Consider the following 22,927-nt stretch of genomic DNA (forward strand, 5'->3'; position numbering starts at 1 on the left):
GCATTAACCATAAATATATAATTTGCAAATCATTTTAAAGCAAGTAGATATTTTAACTGCTGTTATCACAAATTGTGACATGCTTTATCTGTGGCAGCAGACACTGGTTGCCATTCATAGGTCTGCAGGGCCATTACACCTCACCTGTAAATATTATTCCAACCCATCAGGCTTTTTATCAGTAGTTGATCCTCTAACATCATCTAATCTGATGTGTCAGATTTCGATTCATCACAAGAATTTCATCTACTAACAGCATTTCATTTATGCTATTGAGCTGTTGAAAGTCAAAAAGCAGGCAGGAAATTGTGAGTTTTAAGAAAAAATCATTTTATCTGTTCTTTCTCAAGGTCAAATGAAAATAAACCTCCTAAGCAAAACTTTCTAGGTAAATGTGAGGAAGCTTCATTGACTTCTGTGGATGAATTGCAAACCAGTGCCATGGTTTACTTTACCTCAGGCAGTCAAGCACGGCTAGATTAACCCATTGGCCTCCACTGATGATTGCATGGAGAGCCCTCTTCAGTAGGAAAACTACATTTTTCAATCACATTAAGGAGGGCCATCGTGCCACTTTGTAAAACCTTTGACACACAGTGCATCAAAAATACAGTTTCAACTATTATATTTTTGGGGTATTACATTCAAGGATCCTGACTAGAATTAAACCAATCAAATTGCCTGTGTATTTAAAACTTGGCAACCAGGACACCCCGGATATCAAGATCTAATTTTTGCATAATTTCATATGTATGCAAACACTGACATTTAGTCACAGCAGGAGTCATTCTCTGACTTATATGAAGAGGCAACACTGAATCGAAGGCTTCACCTCGAACAGAACAGGCTTTGTACTCATCTCTTCAACTATCTGTAAACTTCACCAGCATGGAGACTGTGATTTTGAAGATGCTCTTCATTGTGAGTGTGGCAGAGGAGTTTGGAAAGCATGTATATGTGCAACATGCCAAAACATGGCCTGAAGCTCAAAAATACTGCCAAGATCATTTTGTTGATCTTTCCCCTATCACTACAAGAGGGGTTGAAAAGAGACTGAAAAGTGCAACGAGGGGGAAAGTCAATGGTTTGTTCTGGATCGGACTCTACATAGATGGAACACAATGGAAGTGGTCAGGAGGAGGAGATGCAACAGATATACCATGGGCTGCAGGGCAACCAGATTATGTTGAGATTCAGAATTATGCTGCTGTTTGTTGGCACAACTGTAAATGGCATGGATGGTACAATATCATCAACGGTGATAAACTGTCATTTTTCTGCTTCAATTTGATCGTGGTCGAGTTAGACAAGACCTGGAGCAGGCAATGTCGTACTGCAAACAGACGCACACTCATCTGACAAGCCTGTCCTCTGAGACCGAGCTCCTTCTGGCTCTAAGCAAAATCAACCAAGCCCACATCACAGAACGAGTGTGGATTGGCCTGCGTTATCTGGAGGACCACTGGATGTGGGTAAACCAGGATCCTCTGGTGAGCAAGGCCTGGTCCCCGGAGATAACGACCACCAGTGTCCAAAACATAAACGCTGTGGAGCTTTAACCAAACGGGGAGTGTGGGAGAACTGGGACTGCCAGGACAAACTCCACTTCATCTGCTATTAACTCTCATTCATCTTATTCCATGTTTGCAACAGCTCACTTTTGTTGGAGGTAAAATGTTAGATTTTGTTTTAAAATGCTCAGTCCAACTGACAATCATATCTTTTCACTGGATAATCAAAATTTTCTGCATAATTTAGTGTTATGCTTTAAGTTATCTTGTTTGTGTCTTTTCATTCAATTTAAGAAACTAAGGGGCACCAACCTGTCAATGTCTAACAATTCTCCAACCTTATTTTGTAACATACTATTTTTAAAATTAGTAAATCGTTGAAATTTTGTTTATGTTTAATACATTTTGCCCTGAATCTTTTTACTTAAAGGGACAGCTCACCCCAAAATCAAAAATACACATTTTTAATCTTACCTAAAGTGCTATTTATCAATTTAATTGTGCTGGTGTGAGTTTCAGAGTGATGGCGATGTTGGCCATAGAGATATCTGCCTTCTTTCCAACACACTGAAACTAGATAGCACTCAGTTTTTACGATATGATACCATGCCATACCATATACTTTACGTATTGCCTCCGTAGGGAAACTTGACTCAGATGCTGCATCCATAAATGCCTTCACAGTTTACAGTGCGAAAATGTACCTCCATATAGAATGTAAAGATTTGCAAATCCCCTTTGACCTATTCTTAATCGTATACAGTACAAAGGCAAGATATTCCATGTTAAACTGATAAACTTTATTGTATTTTGTAAATATACACTCATTCTGAATTCGACGCCTGCAACATGTTCCCAAAAAAGTTGGGACAGGAGCAGCAAAATACTGGGAAAGTTGTGGAATGCTCAAAAACCACCAGTTTGGAATATTTCACAGGGAAACAGGTTAAATTGCAACAGGTGATAATATCATGACTCGGTGTGAAAGGGACATCCTCGAACACTCAGTTGTTTACAGGCAAGGACAGAGGTTCACTACTTGTGAGAAACTGTGCGGGAAAACAGTCCAAAAGTGTAAGAACAACATTTTTCGGCACAAAATTGTGAAGACTTTAGGATTTTGCTGTCTCAATCCATAATGTCATCAAAAGATAAAGAGAAATATAGAGAAATCTCTGCATGTAAGGGGCAAAGCTGAAAACCAACATTTTGCCCATGACCTCCGACTCCTTCGGCAGCACTGCTTTAAAACTGACATAATTATATAAAGGATATTAATACATGGGCTCTGGAACACTTTGGAAAACCATTGCCGATAAACACAGTTCTTTGCTGCATCTATAAATGCAAGTTAATACTCTACCATAAAAAGCAAAAGCCATATATCAAAAACAACAGGAAACATTGACATTTTCCCAGGACCCAGGTTCATCTGAAATTTCCTGGCACCAAGTTGAAAGGGGTGCTGTGGTCTGACGAGTCCGCATTTCAAATAGTTTTTCTAGATGTCACTAAAGTCATGATTTCCAGGCTAAAGAGGAAAAAGGACCATCCCATTGTTACCAGCAGCAAGCTCTAAAAACAGCATCTGGCATCATGGGTAACTTCACATCTATGAGGGCAGAGTGAATGCTGAAAGGTATGTATACCTGTGTATACACAGGTTTTGGAGCAACATATGTTGCCATCCAGATGACACCTTTTCAGGGACGTCCCTACTTATTCCTGTAAGACAATGCCAAGCTACGTTCTGCACGTATTACAACAGCGTGGTTTCATAGTAAAACAGTGCTGTTACCAGACTGGCCTGCCTGCAGTCCAGACCTGTCTCCCACTGTAAAAGTGTGGTGTATTATGAAGTGCAAAATACCACAACGGAGACCCCAGACTGTTTGGCAACTGAAGTCGTAAATCAAGCAAAAATGTAATAGGCCAATGATTTCACTTTCAAAACTTCAACAATTAGTGTCCTCAGTTCCCAAACACATACTGAGAGTTGTTCAAATAAAGGGTGATGTAACACAGTGGTAAACATGCCCCTGCCCCAACTTTTAAAAAACATGCTGCCAGCATTAGTTTGAGAATGAGTGTATGTTAACAAAAAAACAATAAAGAGAGATTGAAAGATTGTAAGTGTGAACATTAAATACCTTTGTATTGTATTCAGCTGAATTTAGGTCAAAAAGGATTATTACATTATTTAATTCTATTTTCATTTACGTTTTATAAAGCGTCTTTGTCAATACTTGAATTGAGGTTGTATAGCAATAACCACAAATATATAATTTGCAAACCATTTTAATGCAAGTAGATATTTTAACCGCTGTTATCACAAATTGTGACATGCTTTATCTGTGGCAGCAGACACTGGTTGCCATTCATAGGTCTGCAGGGCCATTACACCTCACCTGTAAATATTATTCCAACTCATCAGGCTTTTTATCAGTAGTTGATCCTCTAACATCATCTAATCTGATGTGTCAGATTTCGATTCATCACAAGAATTTACTGTTTGTCCAAAAATCTACTCACAGCATCCTTCACCTGTTCTCTCTCAAGGTCAAATGGAAATAAACTTTCTAAACAAAACTTTTATGTAAATGTGAGGAAGCTTCATTTACTTCAGTGCATGAAGTGCAAACCAGTGTCATGGTTTATTTTACTTCTGGCAGTCAAGCATGGCTACATTAACCCATTCACCTCCACTGATGATTCTTTAGTTGGAAAACATTTTCCATTCACATCAAGGAGGGCCATCGTGTCACTTTCTTAAACGTCAGAAATCAAGTTTTAAATATTGCATTGTTTGGGATATTACAATCAAGGCCCCTGGCTAAAATTAAACCAATAACATTGCCTGTCCATTAAGACCTCGGCAACCAGGACACCCCGGATACCAAGATCTAATTTTGCATAATTTCATATGTATGCAAACACTGACATTTAGTCACAGCAGGAGTCATTCTCTGACTTATATGAAGAGGCAACACTGAATCGAAGGCTTCACCTCGAACAGAACAGGCTTTGTACTCATCTCTTCAACTATCTGTAAACTTCACCAGCATGGAGACTGTGATTTTGAAGATGCTCTTCATTGTGAGTGTGGCAGAGGAGTTTGGAAAGCATGTATATGTGCAACATGCCAAAACATGGCCTGAAGCTCAAAAAATACTGCCAAGATCATTTTGTTGATCTTTCCCCTATCACTACAAGAGGGGTTGAACAGAGACTGAAAAGTGCAACGAGTGGGAAAGTTAATGGTTTGTTCTGGATCGGACTCTACATAGATGGAACACAATGGAAGTGGTCAGGAGGAGGAGACGCAACAGATATACCATGGGCTGCAGGGCAACCAGATAATGTTGCAGATGAGATTTATGCTTTTGTTTGTTGGCACGGATGTTTTTATAATGGTTGGTACAATGTCAACAAGGATATAAAAATACCATTTTTCTGCTTCAATCTGATTGTGGTTGAGTTAGACAAGACCTGGGAGCAGGCAATGTCGTACTGCAAACAGACGCACACTCATCTGACAAGCCTGTCCTCTGAGACCGAGCTCCTTCTGGCTCTAAGCAAAATCAACCAAGCCCACATCACAGAGCGAGTGTGGATCGGCCTGCGTTATCTGGAGGACCACTGGATGTGGGTAAACCAGGATCCTCTGGTGAACAAGGCCTGGTCCCCGGGAGATAACGACCACCAGTGTCCAAAACATAAACGCTGTGGAGCTTTAACCAAACGGGGAGTGTGGGAGAACTGGGACTGCCAGGACAAACTCCACTTCATCTGCTATTAACTCTCATTCATCTTATTCTATGTTTGCAACAGCTCACTTTTGTTGGAGGTAAAATGTTAGATTTTGTTTTAAAAATGCTCAGTCCAAGAGATATCTAATTATCTTTTTACTAGATACTTGAAATTTTCCTTATTATTTTGTTTTTGGATCAATTATACTATTATGCCAAATTAAAGTTAGCGTTTTGATTTTAGCTTTAAGTTATCCTGTGTCTTTTAAGTCAATTTTAAAAAATAAAGGGCTCAAAACTGTTAGTCTAACATTTCTACAACTATAGTTTATATTATATTTAAATAATTAATCAAATGTTGAAAAGTTGTGAGAATGTTGTTAGAATTTTGCTTAAATCTATTTCTTAAGTCTAATTTCCGACAGTGCAGAAGACCATTAATAATTGTTGAAAATCTGATATATTCATACATTACATTCATTACATGGCTAGTTTTGCTTGGCAACAGTCGTATATTATGGTTCTCTGACAATGTTTAGTAGCAGCATTCATGCTCTGGTTTCATACACATTTCAAAAATACAGTAGTTGGCATGGTTGACGTACCAATTGCTATCTCAAAATATAAATAATAAAGCAAAATCATCACTAATGCTTTGCTGTTTTAGTCAACTCCTCAATTTCTAACAATAAAAAAAGGTAAAAAATATTTTTTTAAAAAGAAGAAATTTATTGACATTGAAAACCAGGCAGGCACGGCATCCGTCTGAGCAAACATATGCACAGACCAAATATCTACAATAATAATGACCATAAACAATATAGTAACAACAGAGGATCAACGAAGACTACCGGAGTGGTGTGATGGTGAAGATAAACGGCGAGGTAAAACTTGTGTGTGAATTACGGCATATGAAGGGCACATTAGAAACACACGTAACAATGAAATCAACTCCTGTCTTTAAATTTGTTTCCGCTACGCAACTTTGGCTGTTACATCACAGCAGACATTAGTGACCTTTCTTTATGTTACCAAGACTCCTAAATATGGTAAGTGTGTTGTTACGTTGGGTGTAATGATCCTTTTTGTTTAAGTCTGCAATCTCCTCCTCTAAAGAGATTGTCCATTTGGCATTTTTTTCTATTAACACAGAATAATCATCTTCAATATATCATCTCTTTTTTATATGAACAACAATAAATAATATTTATAGTGAAGGGCAGACTGTACAATGAAATTAGTCGAATATTTACAAAGCCAGGAAGACGCTGGAATATGTCAAGATTCACATCTCGCCAGAACTGATAAGATTTCTGTAACACTTTCATAAACACAGTAGCACAATCATCAAGCAATGCTTCACTTGCAAGCTCAATGTTCTGAAAATATGCTCACTGGAGGAGACTGACTCCAATAAAATCTGAAGTAAACATTGCGATTTCACCCTGTCATTAAAATAGTTATGTGTAGAAAAAAAGTAAAACTATAAAAGTGCTTACTACAGTCCACCCCTAAATCTGAAATACCTATTTTTCCTCTTACATGCAGAGCTGTTTATGGAACCAGTTTGTTTTGATGTGAGTTACTGAGTGTTGGAGATGTCTGCCTTCTCTCCAATATAATGGGACGAGATGGCAATCTGCATGTGGTGCTCATAGCAAAAAAAAAAAAAAAAAAAACATTTAAGAAAATTTAAACAGCCATGTCTCTTTTCAGAGATCCTGACCGGTTACTGAAGATAATCCGCAGGCCCTTTTGTGAACAGTTACATGTAGGAACGACTTTCTTACAACTAAACTACACCCGCTAACCGTTTCACTGCGCAGGGGGAAGCATGCATCATCTCATGGACAACATGCTCCTGACAGTGTGAGATCTTAACATTTATGTCATCCTGCTGAGCTGAGCTGTATCATTAGCTAGCTTAGCAGTGCTAGTTGAGTTAGCAGCAGATGCACATTTCCTCCTGCACATTGATGTGGTTGTGAGTTGTTGTTCAGTTGAAAGACAATAGTTCCTACATGAAGCTGCTCACAACAAGGTCTGTGGATTATCTTGAGTAACTGAGTCGTGGAAGATATCTCCAACACTCAACTGCAAATGACACCAATAATGGAGCCCCGAGAAACACAGGGCGGGGGGCAGGCAGCATTTGTGCCACAGGGCCATGTACTTCCGGTGGGTGCTACTGCTGCTAAAACAACATAGGATTGATTAATAACACTACAGGTAAGAGGAAAATTATTTTTGATTTTATAGTTAACTGTCCCTTTAGACACAGGAAACAATACAAACAGCAGTTTCTATCACCAAAAAAAAAAAAAAAAAAAAAAAAAAAAATAAGCTTTTCAATTAAGCTTTTCAATACAAAACTCATAAAAATTCGCAAAGTCCTGATCTGACCGAAATGCCATCACAGGTCTGAATATGCATCTGTTAAATTGTTTAAGCCCAGATGTGACAGAGTATCATTATTCCTTTAAAAAGCACACCTGGTTTCCCTAAGCTGCGTAACAAAATGCATCGTAGTTTTCTATAAGCTTTAAATTAGCATAGTTTTGAGCAGTATGGCAACAAGGGCTTTACTGTGATTTTCTTTTCATAATGCAGCTGTGTGAGTATTTGTGATTGTCTGAGCCTTAAACAAATTAAATATCTAAGTCTTCTTGTTAATTGGCAACAAAGAAACATTGCTCAATCTTGTGCAAGTTTCATAAATATGGCAGAAGCCAGAGCTCCTCTCTCTGAAGCACTTTGCTTTGGTTACCTCAGCAGATGTACGGTGCACCAGAGTCCAGTTTGTCTTGACAGCATTTTAAAAATACTTCATCAAAGACAACTCTGCTGCCCAGCACAGTCACAGACCCTCTATCAAGGGCTTTTTTTTTTTTTTTACTGATAGCCAGACCTCAGGGAGTCCAAACATAAATGACCAGAGAAATTAGTTCACTTCACAGCAGGGAGTGTCACTTCAATCCAAGACTGACATTTAGAGTGTGTCAGGTGTAACATCACAATCTCGAATTTACAGACACAAACAGGCACATTTTGACAAACATTTAAATAACAAAAACAGACACACACTCTCACACACACACACACAGCATTCTTACTCTCACATTTATCCACCTGCTTCCTCTTCTCGAAGTCTTGCTGGTTCACTGTCTCTACATGCTCCTCAGCTGCTTCTCCGTCTTCATGGGACTTTCAGTGAGAAATGCTGTACATCATTACGCCCTCATGTTTCATCGTGATTTAATGTGGCTCCACACTGATGCTCTTCAAGATTTGAGGCCCATTCGAGCCATCAGCTGTTCGTAGACAGTCCAAGCCATAGCAGCCATCAGAGTGCGTCGCAGAGACCTGGGGACAGCCCCACGAAAGAACCCGCTCATGCCGTGCTCCTGAGGGAGAGGACAGATGTGGTATATGTTACTGGTGGAGTCGCGGAGACACACCCTTCATGCCAACAAGAATGAGTGTTGCTTCTCTGTTGAAATGATGTGCACATGCAGTCAGACACACAATGAACACACACCATGTAGATGTAGCGGACAGCGTCTGTCGTGCTCCAGTGGGACGGGCTGATTTGGATGTGGGTCTTCACCACGTCTGCTGGCTGTGTGGCCAGTGACGCCATGATGCCTGCCACCACCCCACAGCTGAAGTTCACCAGCGGGGCGTAGGCTGATGAAGTCACCTCTGAGAGAAGCAAACCGGGTGTCAGGAGAAAAGGTATTGCTGCGCTCCGGTCAAAAGTGACAGGTCAGAATTCCCCCGTTGAATTACCAAGCGCTGACCTCCAAGTGTTCCATGTGCACGACGCCAGACGATCCAGTTTACAAGTAGAAACTCCTGCTGTGAGTGACTTTCCATTGTACTTTTTTAGCAAGAGGCTGTAAATTTTGGTTTGAAATGCAGCATAAGTTTGGACAAGGAGCTCTGGACGTGTTGATGTACTCAGTGAAATTAATACAAACAACAATCAAGTTTTTTATTTAGATTAAATCCAAATTTTCCCCGAATTCAAAGGGAAATGGGCAAATGAAAATGCATGTTAATGTGTGTTTCCATCCACTTTTGTTTAGCAGACGTAAAAAGTTGGGCACACTCAGATCAACAGCTGGTGACGCTGATTCTCCGGGTGCCATTAAACAATTGCAGAAGAAGAAGGCGTGACAAGATGACGTTGGTCAAACTTTAAACCAAGAAGAACTGTGTAGAAAAAATGATGGAAATATTGTATTGTCGCTTATTTAAGAAACGTTAGTTTCCTCATCAGTCCTCAAAGAGCTGCAGCAATTTTTTCGTCTCTCAGGTGACGAGTGACATTTCAGTTTATGCACATTGTGATATATTTGCCAAGTCCATCTCCATTGCACTTGGTCACATTAACGTTTGCACCTCAGCCAAGTCTTTTTGCTATTAAAAAAAAAAAAAAAAATTCTGGTGTTTCCACTCTGTTTATACTAATTAATTGAAATGTGCATGAAAAGATGAAAAGGTGTTGCTGGTCATCTAGGCGCATGAAAAAATGTTTAGGTTTAAGACATTTATAAATAGTAAAAGTACTTAAGAGCCACCTTTGGAGGCCAAATATTCAAAAGCACTACTCCATTCACTATACAGCTGATTGATTTCCTGTATTCAGTGTTAATACTTACACAGCCTGTTGCCTTTCAGATCTATGGAAAATACCACTTCACATTTTAATGACTCTGCTCCGATTTGCTGATGTCGTGTGGCTCTCACCTTGAGGCAGCGCCTTCTTGGCCTGGCTGTAGAACATGACGTAGATGCCGGAGAATGGAGCGTCTCGGAGCAGTGTTGCAGTCAGCCCAGAGAACAGAGCCCTGATTCCCTCCGTCTCATAGACACTCCTCAGAGCCCCTGACACACTCACATAGTTGTAACAGCCACTCTGAAACAATGTGCAAATATAGAAAATGAATATGGAACATGTTTGTGTTTTTACACTGGATAAAATATTTTTCCTCTTTTTTTTCAGGGCAATGGGATGTTGCACTGAATATCTCCCAGATACTTCATGGTTCATACACTGGTCACCAGAAGCTCCGCAGTATCATGTCAGCCAATGAGTGCTATCACGAAGCAAAACTCTGATTAATGAATAAGATGAGGGTGGAAGTGTCACAAAAAGACATTCTCACTTTTTGTTGAATGTGTGTCATGCATATAGAGAGATTTAAGCTAAATTACCGTTTGTTTTTTTTAAATCAATAGCCCTCTAAGCCCTGTATTTGCCCTGTTCTAGTAGACCTTTTTTTCTACAATTCAAATATGTCTGGTGTTGTGCTCACTGATGTCAAACTAAAAACCGAACAATCGGAGCTTTGAAAGCAAGATAAAGAATGAGGAAGTTATCTTTCTGTGTCAGAACCAGATAAAAACGGGGACATCAAACTGCTTTTTTAAAAAAATACTCAGTCATTCTAGGTCTTTACTTTTCACTAAAGGAAGACTCCATACAAAAAGTAGCTTCCCTTCTTGTTAAATGAGAGTTTATAAATCCTTTTTTGGATCAATAATTTTAGATTGACTGTCACTTATTTTAAAACGTGTGTCTGATAAAAACATTTTATTTCAGGGTGAAAGAAGACAAATCATTAATTACTGCCTAAATGCAATTATACATCGACAATTGCCGTGAACTGTTAACGGTTAACTGTGCAGATAAAAGTTCAACATCAACTGACACTTGAATGTAAGAAGATGATCGGAGAAGTAATAAAGTCCATCGATTATACAGCACATCTCGGGTGTGTGCAGCTCACCTCAAAGCGCGTCTTGATGACCGTGAAAGGCAGCATGCAGACACCAGCCACAGCTCTTGCACCCGCTCCGAGCAGAACAGCCTCGCCAGCGTTGGGTGCCCGCTCCTGGAAGTAGTGCTGCTTCAGGGAGTAGAAGGTGCTGAAGTAGATACCCACACCAGGGATGCAGCGCATAAATGACTGCCAGAGAGAATAAGGAAATGTTAAACTTCTGTCATGTTTGCTCTGATGATCTTAAGGTAGCTTTAGCTTTTTATCAAAAAGCCAATCAAGAACATAATATATATCATATTTGACAGTAGTAATCTGAAAATTAAGAATTTATTTGTAAAGAAAACACAGACTCGATTTGCCTGAGTGTCTGTCTGGTTCTCAGAGCAAGATTAAGAGGCGCTGCTTATGTAAGGTGAAAGACAGAAACACTGTATGTGGATTGATGCTGGAGAACAAACACCCTCACTGACTACTGACTGCACAAACACATGCAACAACAGGATTTATAGCTGCAGGAATTCTTGAAAATAACAAACAAGATCAGTTACTCACTGGTGAAACCCCCTTCCACAGACTGAAGAAATTCTCTGTCCTAATAACGTTGATGAGAACGGTGAACATCCCCACCTTTGGTGCACTGCAGGATGAAATTTAGCAATGGTTACAGACACATTCAAAGGTGCAAAAACGTTTTAAAAAATAAAAACAAATACACATATACACATACTAAAAGACAAAAGGCCACCAGTTGGGATGGTGTGAGTCATAAAGCATTGAACATAATTAACTGCATAAATTATCTGCTGAAAATTAGTACTTAGGCCTCCACCTGCTTAACTTTGTTTAAAATAAAAATCCACTTTTAGCCGTTAACATTTCCTGTTCCTGTTTCCGTGGGGCTAATTGCAAGTTAGCAGCCTGACATTATGATTACATGGTGCTGGTGTGACTAATTGCTCTATATGGGTCATAACAACAGATTCAGGCCAGCACTGCCTGCAAATTGCGCCTTGCCATGCTGTGTGTGTGTGTGTGTGTGTGTGTGTGTGTGTGTGTTATTTTGTGTCTGGAGAGCATGCTGTGTGTGCGTAAGTAAGTCAGTGAGAGGAAAAAAGGGAGACCAAAAGATAACACCAGAGGCATGCTGATGTACATGTCGATGGCATGCAGGCAAAACGTGTCGCGTGTATTCATGTTTAAATATGAGATGTGTCTGTGTGTTACGTGCACACACACACCCAGGCTTGGCATTGTTCTGCAGGGTCTGCAGCCGTGTCTTGACCAGATCCAAAGGCTGGAAGAGCAGCGTAGAGCAGGTGCCACTGAGAGAGCCACACATAAAGGCTTTGAGAGCTGGGTGAGCCTGAGGACAATGACAGACGGAGAGAAGGACAATAGAAGGAGAGAGACAGAGAGGGGGGAAAGAAAAAGAGGACAAGGGGAATGGCAAAGACAAATGGACATACATAGAAAAAAAATCAGACAGAGAGTGCACAGAGGGAGAAGAGTGGGGTAACGTAGAAAAAAAATCAATATCGGGGACAGAGAGAGGGGTGTTGGAGGATGAGGAAAAGAGAAACATAAAGGATTAGTCACACAGTAAAAAGGCTTTATTTAATAATGCGGCAATCAACATATTTTTGACATATTGTTGAATGCTTCAGACTCTCATGAAGGAGCAGAGAAATATTATCCACGTTTGCATAAAAAATCTTGACACAAACGAAACAGAACCCAAAATAATTGACGTAATCTCGTACACATATAATAAACTTTTATCTAAATATGAATGTGCTTGTATGACATTTCCGTTACAAAAAAAAGAAAAAAAAGCCTGTAGCACAGAGCAGAGGCCAGGTTCCCACACAGTGGAGATGATGGAGATGTGCAGAGACAGTCCACAAACACACACACATGCGTGCGTGTGTGCGCGCACACACACACACACACAGTTGGCTGTTGGTTAGAATAAAACAGACTCAACATTATCAGGGGTTACATGCTTAAAAGAGAAACATGAGACACAAACATGGACAGACAGCCACTAAATTTAGCTGCATGTGAAGGAAAACAGTTCCTCAGAAAATGTGAGGGGAAAAATGCTTATAATAAGGCAATAACAATAACTACAGTTACAACAACAACCACAAAATAACATTTCAACACCACACATGAGCTGTCTGCATTCCACACCATGTACACACTATATGTCTCACACATAAACACATGTGCTACTGAAATGCACACATTATGCACAAACACACACACTCCTACCTTCCTGCTGGAGGCTCGGCTCTGAGAATCCTGTTTTTCCTGCATTTTGCCCTCTTTCCCCCTCTTTACCTGTGATGCTGCTATTACAAACAGCATATTATAAAATAAACATCCATCTCTCTCACAAACCTTCGCTGTATCTCTCCTCTGCCGACCCACAATGGCTTTCTCCTGTCTCTCGTCCTCCCTCCCCCCCGTTTCACAGTCAGAGCAGAAGCTTAATCCAGCCTGCGTTTTTCTATGGGCTTCTATCTTTATCTTTCAGGCACACACCAACACATCTGTATTTCCCCCCTCTGCAAAGCTCACTGCTAAAGTGCATCTTTGTCAAACAGTATGACTCATGAAGTGGCTGTGTGTGTGTGTGTGTGTGTGTGTGTGTGTGTGTGGGGGGGTTGGGGGGGGGGGGGGGGGGGGGGGGCTTCAGACACTGGATTTTAATGCCAGGGTCAACAATTCAGCTAAATCACGAAAAAAAACACACACCCCATATTCCCATAATTTCCTCCATATCAGCGTTGTCCTAAAGTCACATCATCATGAACAAAGAAAATTCTGTTACATTGTGCCTTTGATTTTGTTTATCAAATGGTTTCAGATACTTTGGCAAAAATTGGCAGCTGCCAACTTTTGAAATTTAAAAATAAAGGGCTGGCTTTTTCATTTCCATAGGAAGACGATCAGTCCTTAATGATCAATAGTTAGGCATTTATGGCATTCAATACTGCGTAGGATCTACAAGTTTCAAATGTCATTAGCAACCAGCTAAAATACTGCTGATTTTGTCCTTAGAGTTTAAATAAGGGTGGGCAGTGCTGTGAGAAAATAGGTTTTTGCCACACCGTTTAATCTACTGTATGGAGTTTGCATGTTCTCCATGTGTCAGCGTGGTTTTCTTCGGCTTCCTCCCATCGTCCAAAGACTTGCAGGATAGGTTAATTGGAGACTCTAAATTGCCCATAGCTGTGAAAGTGAGTGTGAGTTTACAATTCTGTTTGATATTAGTCAATCTAGATATATTAGGCCATTTTGGGCAATGTTGCAAATTAATAAGCAGGGCTGCTTTATGGTTGTATTGGATTTTGGTATGAATTTGACAATGTGTTAAAGATCCTTATTTTCTGGTTATTGACAAACTAATTAATTGATTTTCCCAATATTTACTGTATCCAGATACATATCGATATAATGATATACAATAACACACACGCACTGTAATAAAGGATTTCCTCAGAAATGCTAACATATAGTTATGTTTTGGTTTTTTTCTTCTGCTGTGCCATCAAGTTTGACTAGGCGCTTCGTTTTAATCGACCACCAGTAGCTTGGTTGGACTGTCCAGTAACAATGTGTAACTGCAAAACATTATCACAAGGTGACACACACACACACACACGAACAACTGGTTGTATTTCGCTTCACCCTCTGACTGACGGATTGAGTACACTGACGGTATGATGACCATAACAAACAGTGGCGGCAGCCTGCAGTTGCACTCACCGATGCTAACTCCATATTTGACCTGGATGCCGGGTCCAGTTTCTCCCCTGGTGCTGCCGTTTTGAAGATGGTCAATTTCAGCCAACGCTACTAAAAGTGGGACAACGAAATGACGGCCATAAGTCACATTTCAAATCAAAAAGGTCATTTTTAAAACCTCTTTGAAGCCTGTGGCAGCTAGCTAGTTGAGCTAATTAGCTGTCAGAGTAAGCTAATAGGTGAAGGACTTGCTAAAATGAACCAGTCACTTCCCAGTCAGAAACAAAGACAAGCGGCTGGCTACAACAAAATGTGATACTTTAAAGGCAGAGGCTGTAAACATGTCAACAATGGCAGTTTGTTCTGAAAAGATATAAGAAGCCTCACTCAGCTAGATACACTACTTGACTACCTAGCTAACTTAGCATGCTAGCTCCTCTTACCTGACTTTGAAGTGTGTCACGGAGTGATGGAGGTGATGGTCCAACCTGCCAGCTTCAGGACACCATGTTTAGTATTTCCTTTGGCCACCTGTGAAGGTTTCCTACGAGTCTAATGTCTGTAAACACTGATATTGCCAGGCTAAATACAGAACTTTCCGGCAACGCTCGTTAGCTAACGTTAGCTAATGTTGTGTTAGCTCAATGTAAGTTATTTAACTTTACTCTGACTCTCTCCCACACTAATATGTCCCGCTGATAATGAATTGACGTGGTCTGTGTCCCAAAAGCTTGTCTTTATAGATTTTGAACTGCGGCTATAAATGTCATACAACAGTGACCGACGTGCTGCGCTGCTGCGACTGGTAGCATCTGGCTAGCAAAGTTCACCTCAGTGCAGCTTTGACACACTCACGCACGCTCACGCACACACACACAGGCACACTCACGCACGCTCACGCACACTCACGCACACGCGACAGAAAGTGTACCGCTACATTGGTCATGGATGGGAATGGGATCAGTGTGCGGTATCTGCATCTCAAGGTACAAATATATGTAGACAATTCTAAGTTTATTCTGGATATTCAATATTCTGGTGCTTTAGTTAGAAGAAAAGCTGATATGAGAACAATGTAATTTACTGCAATGGCCTCAGGATGTCGCTGTTGTCAAATGTCTCAGTTCTGATATGAAAAGTAGTAGAAACAGTCTATGAGTAGAAAGTATAAAAGATATTTTTCATCCAGTTAGGGACAGTGCTTTATTTATCAGAGTAGGGGGGTGTGGCATCTTAGGTGACAAAATCTTTTCAGTGAGCTTCCCAGAGAGACTTCAGGAAAATGAATAACCCCCCTTCCACCATTAATAACCATACTCAAAATTTTTGGATGTGTGATAAATGATGTGATTTGGGTTTTTTTTTTTTAGAAAAAAACCACTATATACTTAACAATACTTTATAGATCCATGGATGGATCACTGAACAGGCCAACTGGTCCAGGGGCTGGAAGTGTCAGGGGCCCCATTGCCTTCACCTGCAAAATATCACTTGAATTAACACTTACTGACAAAGAAAAGGCGCAAAATGACCACAAACAGTTGTAAATGAGCTGCAAACAGACACAAAATAACATAAAAAGTGGCAAAACAACCACAAACAGATAAAATGACCCCAAACAAATCTCAAACCTCAGAGAGAGGCAACACCACCAGAAAGTCTGTGTCTGGCTCCTATGTAGGAGTAAAGAGAAGACGTGGTGGAGCCTTTAGCACATATGTGTCCAGGGCCCATTGTCTCATAAGCTGCCTATGGATGTACAGTGTATCATATAGTGCATTATCTGGCAACACTTAAAACAGTTTCATCAGCATGATCCAAAACATCTTAGTCTGACAGCAAAACTTAATACTATTAATTTTTGTGGTCTGGTCCTGGTTGCGCCGATGCTGTGATCTTGCCTTTGGACAACTCCCTTTCAACATATGCATGAGACTGTTATCATCTCTCTCAACATCATCATAGAGTGCAATTACTAATTTCACACCTACCATTATTGCAATATGACATGCATCTGTTTCTATTATTGCTGTGCCTCTCTCCCCCTCTCCCCCCCCCTCTTTCTCTTTCCTTTTTTGCCATGATTGTATTTCATTTGCTATTTACGACATCTATTGCTCGTCCGTCCGTCCTGGAAGAGGGATCCCTCATTATCCTCTACCGCTCTTCCTGAGGTTTCTTCCTTTTTTTTTTTTTTCCCCGTTACAGGGGTTCTTTTTGGGGAGTTTTTCCTTGGGTGATGTGAGGGTCTAAGGGCAGAGGGATGTCGTACACTGTAAAGCCCTCTGAGGCAAACCATGTTTTGTGATAATGGGCTCTATAAATAAAACTGACTTGACTTAATTTAATGATTGGAAAACTGCAATTATTTGAATAATAATCCAACTTGAAAATAAAAAAAAAGAAAAAAAATTTAACCTCTCGAAAAAAGACAATATAAAAAAAACACACAAAAAACAGTCAATACACTGTTATTGAGTCTTTTGTTGTTCAGTGTTAGATAAATAAATAAATAAATAAGACATTATTAAATTAGTAATAGTAGGATTAAATAAAGAAAAAGGATGACCATGAAATGAAATTCGTGAAGTGGACTCTTGAAAACTAGAGTTCCTAATCTTATCTACACAAAATATAAATCGGAGAATGAAAAACCTAACTATGTTAAAGTACTTCGTGAAAAAATGAAAAAAGACAAAATTTAACAGCACCCCCCCTGCACCTTGTGTTTGTAACAACAGAAAATTCTGCTCAGTGAGTGCTTCGTCAATTTTTAGAATTTAAAACCGAGCCCAGTCCCCTTAAAAACTAAACTAGTGCCTCATAACAATTTTGACCAAATACAAATCTATTTCTTAACAGTATCACTCTGAACAATAAAAGGGGGGAAAGTTGGAGGGTGGAAAGTTTCCAGCCATCCAGGCCAAACAAACAAGCTGGCCATGCTGTAAGTACAGTCCAGAGATAGTTGAAAAACTTTGTTGGCATCACAGGTGCGAGCTGCAACCATCAGTTTGGAGGAATCAAACAGAACGCTGCTCCAATCAGGACCTCCACCCTGAGGGAGGCTGACAACTTTGTAAAAGGAGCCAATCCAGCGCAGGGGACCACACATCTCAATTTGCCTACATGAGGGTTTTAGACTGAGGAGAGAAATCTTAGAGTTCAGGCATGACTCATGCAAACAATCGGAGGATTAATGCAATTTAGATTAACATCAGTGGATGTGTTTCTGCACAGATTCAGTCAAAAATGTATGTATTATTGAAGCATTTAAAAAAAAGTAACCTTTGAGCCCAAAATGTTTTACATTGTGTTAAATCACACAAGAGATGAGAAAGTCAGATGCATTTATTTTGTCAATTTATTGCATTTAAGGCATTTGATAAAATATAGATTAGCCTTAAAATATTGGCATCAGTGTGACGTGTAATTTGTTTGATAATACAGTTTTAGGGTATCCCATATTTAATCTAAAAATATGCATGAAAACATTCGGAGGCTAATGTGCTAATAGAAACCCCCTCTGCTGTGCAAAGCATAGCGCAAAACATAGAACAGTGAGAGCTACGACATGAATGACCCACCACCAACAATCTAAGCGTAAAACTAGTGAAACATGATACATCAACCAGGCTACCAAAGATGACGGTGCAAAATTTGCACTTTTTCACCAACATTGCTGCATTTCGATTACACCACCTCTGATGAGCTGAACAATTGCATTCTCGTGCCCGTTTTGTCTGTGTTGGCATTGTGCGAAATTGGTTGAGGTAATAACATGAAAGGATGACACAGTGAGAGGAAAAACATTACAGTACAGAAAAAGATTTACAGTGACACTAACAAATGTGAACCACAGTTTGTAACTGCATCAAAAAAACTCCCAGAAGATCCATATTTGTGTGCAAAACAAGCATAAAAATGTCCAGTGTATTTCCCAAAAAATGGTACATAAACCTCGAGCACATATAAAATTTGAGAAATTGCAATGGTTCGTTACAAGCGCAATATTTCATGTTGTTATATATACCCATTACGTAGAAAAATAGACCAAGGAAAAGTATGTGTGCAACTAGAAAAACTCGCATTCATGGAGATGAATGTGATTTTTTGGCCAAATAAAAAATGTATTGTATGGAAGGGAACAATAAGGCTATAAGACGAATTCAAGGAGAATACAAGGCTAAATCCCCCCAGAGACAAGTCTTACTTGATAGCTTGCATGGCTAATGTTTAACTATATCTGCATGTGGTTATTTTATTATTTCCCTCTCGGCTCTCCTCCGTTCACTCAGCTGCTGGCTCGGGTGCTTCAGTCTTCACGTCCATGTCCTCATCGCTGTCCAGGCCGTGGCGGTTGACGCGGTTTATATTGACAGATATGTCCGCACGTCTTTAAAAAAGACAAATAATGGTTCAAACACAGTCATGTGTTGTATACATACTGCACACAAGTAAAAAAAAGATGAGACATGCTGTATTACTGAATATTTTATAGACTAATATTGAGTGTATAATCAAAATGGAAGGCAAGTCTAGTGGCACCTGTTGAGGCCATTTGTCACATAGCTCCCACACAAAGCTTTCAAATACTTTTTTCAGTTTCACAGTAATACTACTTCCAATGACTTCCCTGCCTGTCTTTGTTTTAAAAATTTTCATCTGCAGCATGTAATGCAGGCTCTCCATTAAACATTTCCAGTCTCCATGCCAAAGCCGAGAACCCTGCCTGCATCACTCAGGTTATTTTCTCACACTTTGGCTACATTTAAGATATGACAGATATGAAATGTTGGCGGACACGGCATAGACTGTAGGCTCTCTTTTTACTGGCTACACCCTGCAGCGTAGGGTTGTGTGAGTCACAGGCAAAACAGCACGGAGCTATGAAAAACAACTTTTTCACAGAGTTTGTGTATTATGAGTTAAGTTAACATCTATAGACTACAGTAGACTATGTTAGGGTTAAAGTCACTAAGCAACCACCAGCTGGTGCGAGCAAAATAAATTTGACAGGGTGAGTGAGACCCACCTGATTTAAAACAAAGTAGCCATATAAACAGTAAGATGATTAAAAAACTGACAGGAAATACTGATTTAAATAAAAGGGGATTTCATTACCCTATATTACTGTTATTGCTGACAAAAAAACCCAAAACGTCAACGTCAGACTTAGCAAATTCCTCCAGTTTGAGTTTATATATATATATTATATATATACTATATATAGTATATATTGACTATATATATATATATATACCTATATATATATATATACACACACACTCACCGGCCACTTTATTAGATACACCTGTCCAACTGCTCGTGAACGCAAATTTCTAATCAGCCAATCACATGGCAGCAACTCAATGCATTTAGGCATGTAGACATGGTCAGGACGATCTGCTGCAGTTCAAACCGAGCGTCAGAATGGGGAAGAAAGGTGATTTAAGTGACTTTGAACGTGGCATGGTTGTTGGTGCCAGACGGGCTGGTCTGAGTATTTCAGAAACTGCTGATCTACTGGGATTTTCACGCACAACCATCTCTAGGGTTTACAGAGAATGTTCCGAAAAAGAGAAAATGTCCAGTGAGCGGCAGCTCTGTGGGCGAAAATGCCTTGTTGATGCCAGAGGTCAGAGGGAGAACGGCCAGGGACTCGTTCGAGCTGATAGAAAGGCAACAGTAACTCAAATAACCACTCGTTACAACCGAGGTATGCAGAAGAGCATCTCTGAACGCACAACACGTCGAACCTTGATGGGCTACAGCAGCAGAAGACCACACCGGGTGCCACTCCTGTCAGCGAAGAACAGGAGACTGAGGCTACAATTCGCACAGGCTCACCAAAATTGGACAATAGAAGATTGGAAAAAAACGTTTGCCTGGTCTGATGAGTCTCGATTTCTGCTGCGACATTCGGATGGTAGGGCCAGAATTTGGCGTCAACAACATGAAAGCATGGATCCATCCTGCCTTGTATCAGCGGTTTCAGGCTGGTGGTGGTGGTGTAATGGTGTGGGGGATATTTTCTTGGCACACTTTGGGCCCCTTAGTACCAATTGAGTATCGTTGCAACACCGCAGCCTACCTGAGTATTGTTGCTGACCATGTCCATCCCTTTATGACCACAGTGTACCCCATCTTCTGATGGCTACTTCCCGCAGGATAACACGCCATGTCATAAAGCTCGAATCATCTCAGACTGGTTTCTTGAACATGACAATGAGTTCGCCAGATCTCAATCCAATAGAGCACCTTTGGGATGGGATGTGCAGCGACAAATCTGCAGCAACTGTGTGATGCTATCATGTCAATATGGACCAAACTCTCTGAGGACTGTTTCCAGTACCTTGTTGAATCTATGCCGCACGAAGGATTAAGGAAGTTCTGAAGGCAAAAGGGGGTCCAACCCGGTACTAGCAAGGTGTACCTAATAAAGTGGCCCGGTGAGTGTATATATATATATATATATATATATATATATATATATATACACACATATATATTATATACACACACACACACTTTTCGTTTGTTTGTTTTGTTTTCACATGTCTGAATTTAGTTTTCATTCATTTATTCACCTTCCCACTGTGATATAAAAACTACTGTAAGCTCAGAAGAGTGACGGTACCTAAATGTCAGAAGGCTTTACCTGAGCCTGCTCTTCAGTGAGCTGACTTCACGGTTCATACAGTCTGCTGACTCTGTGGCATCCTCCAGCTCCCTCTGCAGCTTTCTGCGGTAGGCGTTGGCTCGTGTAACCTCCTCCTCGGCCTCCTCGAGCTGGCGCTTCAACTGACGCATTCGGCTGTTTGTCTTCTCCGCCTAAAAAGAAGAGGGGTTGTTTAGTGTGGAGATTTTTTGGGAATTAAAGGGGTCCCAATCATAAAGTTTTTAACTACATGATCTAATCCAATTTCAGACTATTTTCTTTTTCCTTTAAAACAGCCAATTTTCAAGATTTGATCCAATCCAAAAGTTGAAATCTGATCAGATTACTTCTTAACAGCTGGGCCTAGGAAATTATAAGTAAAAAGATGATAAGTGATTTTACCTGGTCTTTGTATTGCTCGGTGTTGCGCCTCTCGTCGTCAACCTGGAGCATCACCTCTTTCAGCTTCTTCTCTGTTCGCCTGGCCAGCCTGGAGGCCTGCTGGCGCTCCCTGACATGACAAGGAAAAGCAAATGCAACGAGAAATCAGTACACAGTCTCAGGGCTTTATGATTCAAGAATACAGCGACAAAATTAATGAAACTTTAGGATCTAGAGATCTGTAACACCAAAATAATAAAAATAATAAAGGAAACACTTTTCAAAACAATTATTGCTACTATAAAAGAGAGCAAAGCAGAAATGAAGCCACCATGACACAAAAAAGCTGTGCTTTTCTTTGATAACTATTGCAGTCAGTCAGTAAAATAGTCAAAAAAACAAAATGTGCTTAAAATTGTCTGTTGCATTTGCACTTACTTTGACTCGATGTCGAGCTGTTCTTCCAGCTGACCGATCTTGGCCTCCAGGGTGGCGATGGTGGATTTATACTTGGACTTGATGGTTCCTTCAAGCTCCTGCAGCTTCAGTTTCAGCTCCTTGTTCTGGCGATCTAGCTGGGAACGAGCTCCCTCCAGCCGCTGGGAGGAGCTGCGCTCTCCAGCCAACTCTGAGGTGAGCTGCTCTGTCTAATGTCAGACACAAGCAGTGGAGAGGAGCTGTTAGACTTTGTCTCCATTAAAAATGTTATATCCGTTTAGCCGTGGTGTTATTACAGATGCCAAACTTGTAAACAACACATTTCTCCCTTTAAATTAAACACTAAATATTTCTTTTTGCAAACAAGAAGGTAAAATGCTCAGCTGCTATGATAAACATTATGTGAAATGTTGTGTGTCCGTACCTGCAGTGTGGATCTCCTCAGACGATCGTTGACCATCTCGGAGTTGACCTGCTCTTCCTCCAGTTCCTCCTCAAGCTGTGTGATCCGAGCCTCCAGCCTCCTCTTCTCATCTGTCAGCGAAGAGCTGGAAACAACATTTGAAGAGGACGAGCGCCAGTTAAAATACAGGGACAAACATTGTAGATTTCCTTTTGGTGCTGTGAAATGTGAAATCTTGCTTC

General features: G+C 40.3%; 2 protein-coding genes across 5 annotated transcripts in view; both read right to left on the reverse strand.

Annotated features, from left to right (window-relative positions):
• Positions 1-7,537: 7,537 nt before the first annotated feature.
• On the reverse strand, positions 7,538-15,641 carry slc25a38b (solute carrier family 25 member 38b). 4 transcript variants are annotated; one of them, XM_042485638.1, is made up of 8 exons: positions 15,246-15,641; positions 14,824-14,910; positions 12,288-12,412; positions 11,602-11,686; positions 11,056-11,235; positions 10,013-10,181; positions 8,799-8,962; positions 7,538-8,664 (listed from the first exon to the last, which is right to left on the reverse strand). In XM_042485638.1, the coding sequence occupies exons 2-8, from the start codon at positions 14,836-14,838 to the stop codon at positions 8,542-8,544; spliced, it is 861 nt and encodes a 286-aa protein (XP_042341572.1). In that variant the 5' UTR covers positions 14,839-14,910; positions 15,246-15,641; the 3' UTR covers positions 7,538-8,541. The 4 variants fall into 4 exon arrangements, with proteins under 4 accessions (XP_042341572.1, XP_042341571.1, XP_042341570.1 ...); XM_042485637.1 differs by having other exon boundaries at positions 14,824-14,913; XM_042485636.1 differs by lacking the exons at positions 14,824-14,910; positions 15,246-15,641 and having other exon boundaries at positions 12,288-12,926.
• A 3,276-nt stretch (positions 15,642-18,917) lies between these two features.
• The window catches only part of LOC121941859 (myosin-9-like), a 32,666-nt gene continuing 28,656 nt past the window's right edge, over positions 18,918-22,927 (reverse strand). The window contains exons 39-43 of the mRNA XM_042484773.1: positions 22,707-22,830; positions 22,283-22,491; positions 21,866-21,974; positions 21,464-21,636; positions 18,918-19,198 (exon numbers count right to left, since the gene is read on the reverse strand). Of these exons, the coding sequence (XP_042340707.1) occupies positions 19,093-19,198; positions 21,464-21,636; positions 21,866-21,974; positions 22,283-22,491; positions 22,707-22,830 (721 nt within the window). The 3' untranslated portion in view covers positions 18,918-19,092. The remainder of the gene's footprint in view (positions 19,199-21,463; positions 21,637-21,865; positions 21,975-22,282; positions 22,492-22,706; positions 22,831-22,927) is intronic.

Source organism: Plectropomus leopardus, chromosome 4 (assembly GCF_008729295.1).
Source record: "Plectropomus leopardus isolate mb chromosome 4, YSFRI_Pleo_2.0, whole genome shotgun sequence".
Lineage (NCBI taxonomy): Eukaryota > Metazoa > Chordata > Actinopteri > Perciformes > Serranidae > Plectropomus > Plectropomus leopardus.

Excerpts from the sequence above, each read along its gene's own strand:
- slc25a38b (XM_042485636.1), bottom strand. The coding sequence starts at position 12,631 with ATGTTTCTCTTTTCCTCATCCTCCAACACCCCTCTCTCTGTCCCCGAT. Across the intron at positions 8,963-10,012 it reads CAAGAAGGCGCTGCCTCAAG|AGGTGACTTCATCAGCCTAC; the intron begins GTGAGAGCCACA and ends TGCTTCTCTCAG. Across the intron at positions 8,665-8,798 it reads CTGTCCGCTACATCTACATG|GAGCACGGCATGAGCGGGTT; the intron begins GTGTGTGTTCAT and ends CCTCTCCCTCAG.